Raw genomic sequence first — 15,057 nt, 5'->3', positions numbered from 1 at the left:
ATGCCAAAATACAAGACCAAAATAACTTGCTAAGAAAGCTGAAAAATTGGATCTTCATCACTGATCTGCAAGTCAGTCTACATGAGAAAACTACACTAATAACACGTGAATCTAGTATTTTTTTAAAAAGGCAGAAATGTCTAGCGTGCCAGGCAATGCCTTTCACATGATTTCATTCATTTATTTCTTCACACAAAAACCTACAAAGTAACTATCACGATTGTCCCCAATAAACAGACATGGGCGAGTGCGGTTTAACAAGCCTCTCCATTACCTTCCTAAGGCACGGTTATTATGTGAAAAAACTGAGATTCTGAGTTAGGCAGGAGGGCATGACAAGACCATGCTCTCATCTACCAGTCTGTGTTGGCACTCACAACAGTTAACATGGTAGCTGACTGAAGAGCCTTCCCCTCAGACCACTTTGTGTCCCTGTGACAAAAAGTCATCAGTGGGAAACTCTTTTTTTTTTCACAGCTCCAAAGGCTAGGAAATCCAAGGTCAATGGCTTGTATCCAGCAAGAGCCATTTTGCTACATCATCCTATGGCAGAAGACAGCAATGCAGGAGAAGGTGTGTGTATATAAAATAGTAAGAAATCACAAGTGCAGCCATAATCTCTCTTCTACGTTAGCCCATTCATGAGTGTAGAGCTCTCATGAACTAAACATCTCCCATGAGACCCCACCTCCCAACACTGTTGCGCCAGGAGTTGTTTCTAGCACAAGCTTTTGTGTGTGTGGGGGACACATTCAAGCCAGGGCACCTTTGTTCTGCTATGTATCTAAGACCAGTAGAAAAAATTCATTAACCTTCACGAAACAGGCATCACTGTTACTACCTCCATGTCAAACACAAGGAAACTAGGGAACAGGGAGGTTGGTTGACATGGTATCTAGTGTCTAGCAACAGCATCCACATCCACACTCGTTGTACTATATCAATTGTTCAATAGTTTTATATAGTCTTCCATAGTGGGAACATAAGTACCAAAGTGATACTATGTTGATTTTCCCAGGACGTGTCCATATAGGAAAATACAGGTTATATGGAATTTAGTGAGATGTTAAGTGTTCAGACTAAGAAGTTTGGGTTAAATGTTACATGAAATTAAAAAAGTCTCCTGCTGCAAGTCTCTGAGGGCCTCAACAATGCCACTGTGCCTTATAACTTGCCAAGACTAGTATGAGTGAGGCAGCCACTCTGAACTCTTGCTGGGTGTTATCTTGAGGGACCAGAAACTCCAGTTACATACACCAGGAAGCTACACCCAACTGTCTTGACTGGGAAACCGTGGTAGTTTGAATAAGAACGACTCCCATTAGCTTGTATATTTAAATGTTCGCTAGTGGACCTATTTGGGAAGTCTAGGGGGTGTAGCCTTGTTGGAAAAGGTGCGTCATTGGGGGTGGGCTTCAGAGTTTCAAAAACACACACCAGGTCCAATCTGTCTGTCTGTTTCTGGCTTCTGCCTGTGGATCACAATGTAGAGGTCTCAGCTACTGCCCCAGCACCAGGCCTCTCTGCTTCTCACCATAATGATCATGAACTAAGCTAAAACTGTAAGTAAGCTCCCAATTAATTAATTAAAAAATTAATGCTTTTTTTTTAAAAAAAAGAGTTGCCTTGGCCATGGTGCCTCTTTACAGAAATAGAACAGTAACTAAGACAGCAATAATTCACATGGCAGAGTCAGAAAACTTTGTTTCTTAATTAACTAAACAAATACAAAATGCTAGTGACTCCATAGGAATATGGAAATAAGGTTGACCAGATGTCCCTTTGTATAGTTTCTCTATACTGGTTCAATGTCTGGTATATTTTACCGGTATAAGGGTGAACATGGCACAAGGCTTCTTAGAAGATTCTTAGAGCTCTTCCATCCCCCAGAAGGAAAGGGATTTTGGGTGTCTCCTTGTGCCTTGAAAATCATCTGTTAAGAGTATTTCTTGACTATCCACTTCCTGCACTAATATGTTAGCTTCTCTGAGGCACAGCCTTGTTCATTTTTGTTTTCCCCAGAATCCAGTCAAGGATCTGGCCCATTGCTGGTATTCAACAAAGGTCAGCTGAGTTGGAATAAGAATTAAAATTTAAAGGGACTAAATTCTTGCCCGTGTCTCCATGATACCAGCCTAAGTCGTTTCATTGATTTCTGTTCATGAGGTTGATCTGTTAACTGGCACAGTGGAAAATCAGTCTTTGTCTTAGAACTTGGAGCTGTTTAGCACACATAAAACACATTTGCAGACTGAAGCACTCACACAAAAGGGATTTGGGGCCTTTACTCTGTGTGGTTCTTCAGCAAGCAATGGAAGTACTAAGAGTTTTCACTTTGCATTTCCAGTACAGACAGACCTTATACAGAAGAATGTCAGGAAGGTGTTTAGAAAAACTAGGCAGTGTGGAAATAAAAGTGAAAAAATGATGCCTCTTGGCTCAGGGAGGTCTGGGTTCTACCTCTATCGTACACATCCCCTGTGTCACTGAGGATATTTTTTAGACTCTTGGGGTCCATTTCTCCAGCATTGACTAGGTGGCAATAATACTACAGGCCTTCCTCTTGAGGGTCATATCAATTCCCATCTTGCCTATCAGAAACAGTGCACAATCCAAATAACAGAACGGAAACAGCCTGGCATTGCAAGCTGGTACAAGAGCAAAAACCAAGACTGGCAGGCAGGCCTTGGGATGCAGATCTGAACATTGTATTCAGGAGGGGAATAGTTGCTGGGAACAGGACAAACATGAGGTCACAGAGACAAGTGAAAACATTTGAGGAATTTTTAAAAGCCAATCAATACTTGCTTATGAAAGTGCATGCTGCCTTTGATAAGGTCATTTAAAAAAAAAAACCCTTCCATTCCATTAAAACCTGTGTTTACTAGAAGGGGTGCTCTTAATGGGGCTTGTTGGAAGTCAGAGCATCACTTAAAGAGATGGTGAGGATAAATACTGGAGCTGTGATGCTGAGGCCTGAGGTGCTCAGTTGCCCACATCTACCAAACAAACCAAGCTTGGCTCTGAGCAGTGTGATCATAGCCACTGTCACCCACCCGAGAGACCAATATCGGGGCAGCGTCCCTTGATACTCTGTGCCCCTTTACCTTCTGCTTCTGCAGTAAGTAGGCTTAGCTCATATAGCTCTTCCAGCAGCTAGCAAAGGGGAGAAAGAATCCAGAGGACTCGGCTTGGCCCCAGACCCCATTCTAGTGTGGGAAGGTTCCCTGAGCCCCTTCCAGCATTCCTAATAACCCAGATGCACAGGTTCAGCCTGTGCCAGGGTCATTCAGGAATGCCCCAAGGCCGGAACAGCATATTCCTCTCTGCTCCCCACTGCTTCCACCCCACAGACAGTTGCCCTACTTGTTTCTATACAATTAGTCGGCACAATGGGGTCCTCACAGGAGGAGGAGGGGCCGCCCCCAAATCCCATTATTATCCTTATCACTGTCATTACAGTTGCACTGGACCAGAGAGAAGTGGCACCGCACAGGCTTCAAGCCTGGGATCTGCACAAGGACACATCCTCAATAGGAAAGAAGGAAGGAAGGTAGATCTTCTGTCTCCAAGCACCTTCCTGGCCATTCCGCTAAATACTATAGTGACACAGAAGACTGAACATGTTCCTTCTGCCTTCAGGGACCCCCCAGTTAAAAACTGCTCCCTTTGCCCCTCTTTCCCTTCCTCAGTTTCATTTAGCCCTGCTTGTTTTTTTCCTGTGCTGGTTCCTTGCTGATTTTGAGATGGTTGTCTTCCTCCCCAATGACATACCCACCCATAACCTCAGAATGCTACCCATATCCTCAGAATGGCCTCTAAAGATGTCTACACTCTAATCCACGAAATCCATGATTATGTCACTTTTATGGAGAACACTGCAAATGTTGACTAGGTAAGGATCTCAAGGCAGGGAGGCTTTGCAGTTATCTCTGCGCCCCCACATTAGCATCAGGGTCAGAGATGGGAGTGCAGGACCAGCAGAACCTGGCCATGATGCACTGCTGGCTTTGCAAGTGCAGGAATGAGAAGCTGATGAGGGGTGTGACCTGCCCTGAGAAGCTGGAAAAGGGAAGGACATGAGACGTTTCTACAAGTTTACAGTGCCCCGAAACCCCACTTCAGAGTCCTCACTTCCAGAGCTGCAGTGGAAACATTTCGTGCTCTTGAAGCCACCAACCGCTCCCCACAGCAGGAGCTGGAGATCAAGGAAAACCCTATCTTTTCCTCTAGAAAGCAGGGTGGTGACAGTACTGATCCCTGACTGCTTAGGGCACCAGGAAGGACAAGCAGGCACAGGATGGAGCCTCCTGGAGGTCTGTGTTCAAGGCCAGCTCACTCTAGAGTTTGCTAGCAGGATGCTACAGGGTAGCATCCGCAATGGAGATCATTCGCTGGGGCTTCAGAAGAGCATGGCCACACATCCTGTGCTCCATGGCCTGTCAATGCCAAGTTTTAGAACACAAATCTTCATTCCACTCCTGCGTCTAGGTCCATTCTGCATCTGCCAACCCTTCAGGGGTCAGGCATGAGCTGGACCATGAGGGACTTTGCTGGTAGACTGAGCTGAGAAATGATCTGTTTCAGAGTCCCAAGAGTGCCTGAGGATTTCAAAACAGCTACTAGGGGTTCCCTGAAGGTCCTCCAACTGTCACCATTGGGGGGAAAAACAGGCAGAAGAATACAGGGGAGGTTAAATATATACAAACAATCAAGGGGGCATCCGGATACCCTGTAATTAGCATGTTGGGGGCTCAGTCTCTATCCTGTGCATGGGACTTGTTAAGGAACTGGCGTGAATGGCTGTTCTTTGCAAGGCCCGTTTTCTGAGAAGGACCCAGTCCAGACTCCATGGTGTGACTGGGCCCAAGGAATAGCCACCAAGCAGATGACCCAGGAAGAGATACAAGATAAACTCACTCTACAAGATACCTGAGGAGGGAGAGGTAGGTCCCGCTAATGCCTGACTTGAGGCAGTTCATCTCCCATACTGCCAACATGATAATCTTTGCAAGACATAAATCTTTTAAAGACACAGTCCTTTGCATGAAGCCCTTTAATGAGCTCCCAGCACGTACTAATTAAATCTAAACCCCGAGTCTTCACTTCCTGATCCCACCCAACACCCTTATCCCTTCCTTCCTTCCTAGTCAGTGTCCTAGAGACAAAAATCCAACCTGCCACTCCCTGAACAGGCCTGGCTGAGCTGCTTTTCTGGCACGAGAAGCCTCCTACCCCCATCTGCCCTTGGTTTAAATCCACCCGTGCCTCCAGGCCCAGTTTCAGACTTCCTTCCCCTCGGAAGCTGAGGGCAATCCTGGGGGTTCCTCCTCGACTTCCACTAATGCTCACAGTACCCCAGCACTTCCTGGGAGCCAGGCCCCGCCCTTCAGTTTCATGGATATTACCTGGCTGAACTCTGTCAGCAGCCTCCAAGGTGGGTACACTACCATCAACCCTGCTTTGACATAGAGAAGAATATGCAAGTTATCCACACCGAAGCCCAGACCCCATTCCGTGCAAGGCTTTATTTATTCTGCTGCTGCTATACCATTCAGGGTGCCAGTATGGAAGTCAATGCTGCTTATTTCAAGCAGACCTCCCCTTCTGCTCATGAAAGGACAGCTCTGTCTGTCCCCCAAGTCTGCACACACTCCCCCATAACCTCAACAGGAGATTCCCTGTATTGTGGGTAAAAGACTTAGAACTCACCCCCGTTGGGTATCTTCTCAGAAGTCCTTCACCCTCTGACCTGATGCCTCCTTTGACCTCCAATCTTGTACCTACTCAGTGCCTGGGGCACAGGAAGAATCTATCTTGTTTGGGTGTCAGCTCTTCCCTTTGTGGGGTGTTGGGTCAAGGGAGAAAGAATACGTCTTCCAGAAAAACGGTGGCTACCTCGATCTTTTATATTTCATTTTAGGGCCCTATTTTTAGCATGCCTCTCTCTAGGGGGAATTCAATTAATCACCAAGTCCTGTCAGCGCTCAGTTTCAAATAGCTCTCAAACTCTGGAACCTACCCACTTCTTCCCACTATCACACTAACCTAGTCCCAGTTTCTACAGCTGCCTGCTGTCCCATCCACCGGGTCCCAGCCATGTCTCAAGTTCATTTTGCTTCAGATTGTACTCGGTTGCTCACTCTCCTGATGGAAGCTGAGCAGTGGCTCCTCACGACCCTTCTACCAAAATCCAACTTCCTGAACACAACTTATGAGGTCTTCTCTCTTCTGCCCCGCTGGCCGTGTCCCCTCATCTCCCACCACTCCCCTGCTACCCCATTGCTCGGCCACACTCACCTTCAGAACAGGAACTCATTATACTCTTTGCTGGTCTGTTCCCTCAGCCAGTCTCCCCTGCTGATATCTGCCTAAGCTTCAGGTTTGGCTGAAGTTATCTCTTCCTTGTGAAACTTTGCCCAACCTTTCACACGTGAGTTAGACGCGCTTTATGGGTCTCTATGAAATCCTATGTCTTCTATGCATATCCTTATCACACTCTATTTCATTCATCTCCTTTACTTCTTGAGAGTTTAGATTCATGTTCCCAAGGCCCCAAGCCCTCCTGTACCAAAAATTATTCATCCATAGTGCCCTTTGCCATGCTATTTGATAACACGTCCAACTAGATAGAGTAAAATAGTATATTTCCCTATCCTACTGATGCTAGGCTTGACTGCGGAGCTTGGTTTAGCAACGGAACATCAGTAAATATGTTGAGAGCAGAGGCTTTGAGTGTATAATGTAACTTAGCTTGGGGTCTTGTGCATCTGCTGTCTGACTTACAAGAGTAGGTACCCGACAAGAGACATGTGGAACAGACCAGAGTCTCATCTGCAGCATGATACAGACCTCTTGCTCCTCCCCAGACCAGACCAGTGGAACCATGAGTGAGAAAATAAATGGAACTAAATACCTGTTCTTTAGGCCACTACGAAATGGGTAGTTGCTCAGTAGGTGGTGTTATTGAAGCAGAACACTCAAAAATAAACTGACCTCTATATCTACCGTTAGACTGTAAACACCATTCGGAAACCACCGTGTCTCCTGATAGAATATGGGGCTTTAGAACATGCGGGCACTCCATAAACATTCACCAGCAGATGTATGACTGAATGAGCAAACACTGGCCTCTGGCATGCTTGCCTCTTACCTTGCACGTAAGTCCCTTAGAGCCAGGAATGGCGTCTGGCTTTCCTCACCAGCAGCTAGCCTTCTCACTTCCCACACTGGGCTCTTGGTAGGAGTTCAACAAATATTCGTTGAAATTAGAGAAACTGAATTTTGTGGGCTGGCTTGGGAATCCATCCCCAACTTGTGACATGGTTTCTACGAGCAAATGCACTCGCTGAGCCAAACAAACTTGCAAATGAACTTTTGGAACCCCGTCGGCTCATTGGTTCAGGATTGCCAGGTTTATGGAAACCCATAACTGAACACATGCGCTGTGGTTTGCAATATGGGAGAAGCTGAGAAACCGCTTCCAACCCCAAGATATGCAGCCTGAAAAAAAAAATTCCCTTTCTGCCCACACACACAAATGTAGCGCAGGTTGAATTTGAGGTTCCCACAATAAAATACTAGACTTCCTAGACCTCATTGTTTACTTGGTTTTTATCTGCTTATCCTGGGTGCCTATTCTTAACACCAAATCAAAGTGGGATTAAGATCATTTTCTTGCCCCCCCTCCCTTCCCAAATCCACTTTCTAGACATGTATTCAAGAAAGTTCAACCTTCTCAACACCGAAAAGAATTATTTTTCTAAATAAATCTGTGACATTTAAAATAAACACAGTGGGATGCTCCGCCATCATACAAAAACATCCCCTTTAGCATCCCTAATTTTGAATGGTACTGAGAGCTCAACATGAGTCACAGATCTGAGGCATAGCTTCATTTTATCCTAGGCCAGAACCAAGCCAGCTGGGAACCAAGTGAGGTGAAGTGAAGTGAGGTGAGGTAAGGTGAGGTAGCTATGAAGGGCCATCGACCATGACCCCAGAATGTTTGCTGATACATACAGCTGTGGGTACTGCCTGCCAGTCACTCAACTTACCTCACTCATTTAATATGTTTTTGGAACACACTATGTATGACAGCGTAAAAGGAGAGACTGAGGGACAAAGATACAGTGATGAGCCACAAAGAACCCAAAACAGTAATGTAACCAGAAGTAGGGGGTGGTGGGACAATGGTCTATACCCTATTTTAATAAAACGCTGATTGGCCAGTAGCCAGGCAGGAAGTAGAGGTGGGGCAACCAGGCAGGAAGTAGAGGTGGGGACAACGAGAATTCTGGGAAGATGGAAGTTTCAGTCTGCAGTCGTCACCCAGCCACAGAGCAAGCAAGATGTGACTGCCTCACTGAAAAAGGTACCCAGTCACGTGACTAACATAGACAAGAGTTATGGGCTAATGTTAAGTTATAGAAATTAATAAGAAGCCCGAGATGCTAGGCCAATCAGTTTATATAATTAATGTAGACCTCTGTGTGATTTTTGGGGGGACTTAACAACTGCGGGAACTGGGCAGGACAGAAACCTCGGTCAACAGTAGGGGGGGCGGTTATCTGATGAAACTGGGTAGTCGGGTAGAAATTGGTATTTATTCTAGGACCAGACAACAAAGAAAGAACTAACGTGGGGGAAGAGTACGCTAAGATGCAGAACATTCTAGTTCTCGAATCAGGAAGACAATCAGTAAGGCTAAGGTGACCATGGAGAAAGCAGCACTTGAGAGGTTGGAGCTGCAGATCACAGGGTGCCTTGTCTGCAGGAGGGGATCTGGCTGAGTTGGAGGAGGGCGAGCCATTAGAGCCAACTAATCTGGGGGACACCACCTGGTGCAGCCTTAAAGGATTGTTCCTATTGGGTGAGAGAGCAAGGGAAGAAGCAGGGAAAACAGAAAAGAGTCCTGACAGCTAACCACCAAGGATGGCCTGGGGTCCTCACCCAGTTCTCCATCAGCCCCTTTCGACTAGCTTACTGTTCTCCACTGGGGACCATAGCTTCCCCACGTCCCTCTAAAGGGCTGGCTGCTTCCTCTCACCAAGCATAGGTGGTCTACCTGGGCCTAACTGCCTCTTCAGCATGGTTCTCTTTCTGACCACCTCCCAGAGTTGAGGCTCATGGTATCCACAGACACCATCCTTGACCCCTCCTCACGGAGCCACCTACAGTGTCCACCCTCGCCCTTTATTTCTTGCCTACTTCATCCCTCCCTCTTCAACATCTGTGTGCCTCTGAGATTGACACCCAGATGGCTGGTTCATCTAATACTCCGGTGACCACCCTAGGTCCCTGACTGTTCTGTGCCCAATAATCTTGTTCTCCATCTCAACCTTCATTCTATAACCATCCTACAGAACTTATCATGCCCAGTAACTCCACATCTCGGTCACCTCAACTCTAAGCCACACACAATCTGGCCAGTACTCTCTTTCCACTTCTCCAATGGACAGGTCCAGAGCGTGGATCTTACCACCCTCTCATGTCTCTTACCCATAGTGTGTCCCTGTCTTCCTCCTTCACACACAGGAGTCCCTCATGACACACAGCCATGTCCAGAGTGGCACTGGTACCAGTCACCCTTTCTGTACTTGTCCCCACACTCTGGCTAAACTGAACTTTACAATGACAGCCCCGGAGCTAGACTAGACTTGAGCCAAGCAAAACCACGCTTCCGTTTCAAAGGCAAGATCATAAGCCCCAGATGGTCCCCAAGAATGCCAAACACCTATACTCTATTTTCTTAGGTCTTTGCCTGAGCTCCTGTGTGCTTCTTACTCTCCTTCTTTCCAAACCTCTGGGGCTCCCTCTTCACAGGCCCATCCCAACACCTTGCTTCTCCTGGTCTGAGGTCATGGGAGGATGCACAGAGCAATATGAACAGACCCTGAGCATGCGTCTACCAGCTCTGGGGTCCAGGCTCTGCAGCCTCCTTCCCAGCCTGCTCTGAGGCTGCCTTCCCCACTGACATATTAGGTCCTGTTGTCTGCTGAAAGACAGCACAACTCTTGTTCTCTTCCTTTCTATTGGAATCTTCTCAACAACACTGAAAAGCACTGGTGTGTGTGTGTGTGTGTGTGTGTGTGTGTGTGTGTGTGTATGCTTGTTTGTGCGCATGTGTGTATCTGTGTATGTGTGCATGCTTGCTTGTGTGTGTGTGTCTGTCTGTATGTGCATGCTTGAGTGGGTGAGTGTGTGTGTGTCTGTATGTGCATGCTTGAGTGGGTGAGTGTGTGTGTGTATGTGTGTGGTCTCTCATTGAACTTAGAGCTCACCAATTTGGCTAGACTATATGACCAATGGACTTGCAGGAATCCTCCTGCCTCTGCTCTTCCAACACTACGGTTACAGGCACACTCTAGCATAGTTGACTTTTTAGGTAGGTGCCAGAGATCAAAACTCAGACCCTAGTGCTTTCATGGCAAGCACTGTAGAGACTGACTGAACCGCCCTCTCTCCAGCCCCAGACACCATTATTTTATGCATCTTTTAAAACCCAAAACTTGGACTAGTGAGTTGGCTTGGCAGGTGCCTTCACCTGCCAGACTTAACCACCTGAGGTCGGTCCCCGAGGCCCACTATGGTAGAAGAAGAGCGCCAACTCCCACAAGCTGTCCTCTGACCTCTACACACGTGCTATGGAACACGCATCACTCCACTCCAATTAAAATATAATGAAAAACAATGTTTTAGAACCCTAAACTCTGGACTCTACTTTCCGCCCCAGAATCTGCTCCGTCTCTCCTCTGCCATTCCTCCTAACACCCCGAGGAGCCCGTCCCGCTCACTGCTCAGTGTCCTTTTGCACCACTCCAAGCCCAGGCCTCTGTCACAACCACCGGTTGCCATGTGCTAAGTCCAGTGGCTCCGTTCTCTCTTGGACCTCCTTGGCAGGAGCCGGCACTGTGCACTGCCCTCCCTTCCTTTTCCTTGCCTGGCAACAGAATGCTCCCCTAAGAGCTTCCTCTCCCCTTTCCCATACTTCATTGTTTTTCTCCTAATTCTGTTTCTCCTTGACCCTAAACATCAAGACACTCCAGGGCTCCAGCACTCCAGGGCTCAGCTCTTGAACATCTCCTCTTTTCAGCCAGCATTCCCTCCCTACTCTGACCTTAAGGCTTCTGTAAGTACCATCAAAATACAACCAACTCCAAATTTCTATTGCCGGCTCGGGCATCTCCCATCAACTCCTGACCCACGCTTGTTGAGCAAGCAGACCCTACCTCCATGCAGCTTTTAATCACCGCCACTGTCACCAACCACCCATGAATAGGCTCCTGCCTGGAGCTCTCTCTCCCCGCAGACACCCAGAGAAGCTGCACAAATGGAGCGGATCTGAAAAAACCTACAGCAGCCACACAATCCTGCCTGTGATCAGTTAATTTCTGAAAGTCTACTCTCGGGCATGCGACGAGAAGAAAGGGCTCCCACCAATTACAATTATTCATGAGAATTTCCTTGGCCCTGCTTCTTTTGTCTGCCAGCGACTCTCAGGGAAAGAGCCCCACAAGGAGGTGCGGCAGAGGAGGGGGCACTTGCTCGTCTTGCAGCAGCTCGGATTGTGGCTTCCTCCACGAACTCTTAATTCATCCCATCTCCATATTTTTAGCCTGTTTCCTGAGCCTCTCCCTAACATCATAGCCACCCCTCTCCATTCATGCCTCCTGTTCCCCCGTTAGCTTCCTAATTCACTTCTCTATCGCCTTCATCCCCAGCTGCCCCTTTGCTCTGCCCTCAGCCTCTCTACCTGCCCCACTGTTTTTTTTTTTAAATCTGTTTCACCTTTTAAAACTGAAAGCACCAATCTGACAGCCACTGTTATGTGGCTTGCTCCCCCCTCCCCATTCCTGCCTGAGCCGCAGCAGCAGCGAAGGCTCTTTCCTCCTTGCTTCTATAGCAAGAGCTGGAGTACTGGGTTACCATGGCAACAGTGAATCCAACCAGGCTGGTCCCAGCGATGCTAAGAACTGCCATGGAGAGGAAGCCGCTACAAGTCGCCCCTGAGCCTAGCTGGGTCGTGTACCTCGTAATTCAAGACCAGGCTGGGCAGATTCTGCCTGGAGACTGAGATTGTACATCAGGCCCACGGCTATATGGCGCGCGAGGAGACAATGCCATCAATAACAAGGCTTCCACAGAGCGAGCAGAATCCATGGCATGATGAGGATTTATTTGAAATTTTTCAAACATTCCTTTTCTTTTATCTTCTCTAAGGGAGAACCTTTTGGCTCTCTCTGAAGTCTTGGTGAACTTGGTAGGAAGTAAAAAGCAAATCCACCCACACTAGCCACCCTTCCCGAGTCACATCCCTGCCCCCCCCCCCAACTGCCCTCAGCCTGGGTGGTCCCACGTGGCCTGGGTCAAATGACTTGATGGCACTGACACAGCCAGAAACATCTTGAAGAATGAGTTACAGTTACGCCATGTGTTTTGGTCCTGGAGAGCTCTGCTCCCCCACAGCCCAGGAACGGATCATTAAAAAGGGGCAACAAGTGTTCTGGCTGCATCACACTTTCCGGAGAAGGAGAGTCGGGGTGAGAAAGGATTTAGGAAATACCTTTGTAGCGGGAGGCACCAGCCGCAGTGGGGGTCTGCTGCTGTTAGGCACTCTGAGCAGGAGTTGCGCTTACTGCAGTTTGCAACAAGAATTCTCCTCACCTGAAAATGAAGAGGACATGAGTTTAGACAGAATCGCAAGCAACACTGGGGTGGGGGTGGGGAGGTGGGGCGCCAAGGACCACAAAGAGTAGATTTATCAACCTGAGCCCTGAATGTCTCCACTGTGGCATCCAATGGCAGGTCTCCAGTTCTAGGACAGGATGCAGTGTGTAAGAACCAGCCTTCCACAGTACAGAAGGCCATCCCCATTCACCCCAGTGGCTCCTGAACCCACAAATTCAACCAAGAGCAGATTGAAAACATCTGAAAAAAATACTCAGTGTATTTTCATCCTCTTGTTCCCTGAACAGCGCAGTGGTATGATTTATATAGTATTCACACTTTATTAATTGGGCGGTCGCGGCGCATGCCTTTAATCCCAGCACTCGGGAGGCAGAGGCAGGCAGATCTCTGTGAGTTCGAGGCCAGTCTGGTCTATAAGAGCTAGTTCCAGGACAGGCTCCAAAGCTACAGAGAAACTCTGTCTCGAAAAACCAAAAATGCAACCAAACCAAACACCACTTTATTATATCATAGGCATCATAACTAATCTAAAGATAATTTAATGTATATGGGAGGAATGTATATAGGCTATATGCAAAATTTAAGGATCTGAGCATCCACAGATTTTGATGTCTTGAGGGCTTTGTGGAATTGATCCCCCAGAAGGTATCAAGAGAACAGTATTCCCAGACTCCCCTGTGGCTGAGACTCTTGGGGTGGAGTCTTGGAGTCTTGGGGTGGAGCCTTCTCAGGTGAGTCTTACCATAGCCACGTTTCTGATCTGTGGATAACTATTTCCATGGGGATCACAGAGCCAGGTCACATGACTTTCACACGGGGACAGTCAATATTGTCAGTGGTGCTATGGAAACGAGCATCCAGGAAGAGCAGTGGTTCTGCCCCAGAATGATCAGCACGAGTTTGGCAAGGGATGCAGAAATGAAGTGTAGTAGGGTATCTCCATCACTTCGGCTCCCAGCTCAGTGACTCACCCCCATTGCAGGGTGTGAAACAGGAGGAGACAGGGCTGAAAGGTGCAGTTTAATAGTCGAGCCCTTGTCTAGCATGCTCAAGGTGCTGGGTTTGATTCCCAGGACCACAAAAAAGGGGGAAAAAATGAAACAAGCAAAAAGAAATAGAGGGGGGATAAAAATCATTCCCTGGAGAGAGAGAGAGAGAGAGAGAGAGAGAGAGAGAGAGAGAGAGAGAGAAAGAGAGAAAGAGAGAGAGAGAGAATGCCTTTCTCACTCATCAGTCAACAGCGCAGGGCAGATCCAGGCAGCAAGCAGAGGCGGTGGCAAACATGGAGTGCCCAAGTGTCGCCTGGCACATTTTCTGAAGGCACAATTGCACAGCGGGTAGTGAGAAAACTTGTGGAACTCATTATCCTGGGAAGCTGTGCATGCTGGGAAGCACAAATAGAGGAAAGGAGAGTTCTAGAAGGAGTTTGTGGCGAAAATGAGGGCATATTCCAAGGAGGAGCCTTCAGGTCCAGGCTGATTCGTACAAGATCACTGTGCCCTCTTCCTTCCCAGTCCCCAGTGCTGCCGACAAGATGCAGGCGGCAGACTGCAAGTCTGAGCCAGAATTAACCGGAGTGTGGATATTTATTTCCTTGTAGCTCACAAAACATCTTTTTAATTCTGAGGGATTTTATTAAGTGCCACATAATCTCTCTAACCTTGTTTTGTCGTCTGTAAAAACGGCACCAGTACAGAGCCGACTTTACGGGGTTATTACAAGCAGAGTGCGAAGCATACTAAATAATTTGTGTCCTAAGTCCCAGCTATTGCTATTATGGGAGAAAATGGTGCCATGGTCCAGCAAACACGAACCCCCTAGGCTGAAAGAGTCAGTACGTTTCCTTAGCACAGGCTTGTGTGAGCCTTCGAATGTGCCCAGCACCGTGACACTGTAGAGATATAAATAACAACGGGTCCTAAGACTCTTTTTGCTGAGTCTTTGATCTAGAACATTCTTCAAGAATGACCATTTAGCGTATTTAAGCACAAATGTAATAACTGTGTAAGAGATAAGATACTATAAATATTTGCATTAGACATGCTCTCTAATGAACACATTATCTCGTCAGTATATATATCTGCATATGATTATGTCTAATTGGGCACATGTTGATACCATCCTACAGATTTCTCATGGCTTTTAAAATTAATAATATCTTTTTAGGGGTGACAAAAGAAATTCTTCGCATTTGGTTTCTCTGGTGATCATAATGGCACAGCCACAGTCAACTAGCAGGGTTTTTGTTTGTTTGTTTTTTGGAGACAGAACTCACTATCTAGCCCAACTTTAATTTGCAATTTGCAATCCTCCTGCCTCTGCCTCCTAAGTACTATGATTCCAAGGGTGCTCTACCATGGTTGGCTA

General features: G+C 47.2%; 1 protein-coding gene across 2 annotated transcripts in view; it reads right to left on the bottom strand.

The window, feature by feature from the left end:
* Plxnc1 (plexin C1) overlaps positions 1-15,057 on the bottom strand; it is a 148,993-nt gene that overhangs the window by 93,892 nt on the left and 40,044 nt on the right. For both annotated transcript variants that reach the window (XM_075954505.1, XM_075954506.1), the window contains exon 4: positions 12,566-12,666. In XM_075954505.1, coding sequence (XP_075810620.1) covers positions 12,566-12,666 — 101 coding nt within the window. The remainder of the gene's footprint in view (positions 1-12,565; positions 12,667-15,057) is intronic.

The sequence above is a fragment of the Microtus pennsylvanicus genome, chromosome 20 (genome assembly GCF_037038515.1).
Source record: "Microtus pennsylvanicus isolate mMicPen1 chromosome 20, mMicPen1.hap1, whole genome shotgun sequence".
Lineage (NCBI taxonomy): Eukaryota > Metazoa > Chordata > Mammalia > Rodentia > Cricetidae > Microtus > Microtus pennsylvanicus.
The sequence above is the reverse complement of the archived record's forward strand: the minus strand, read 5'-3'. Positions and strand labels throughout refer to the sequence as shown.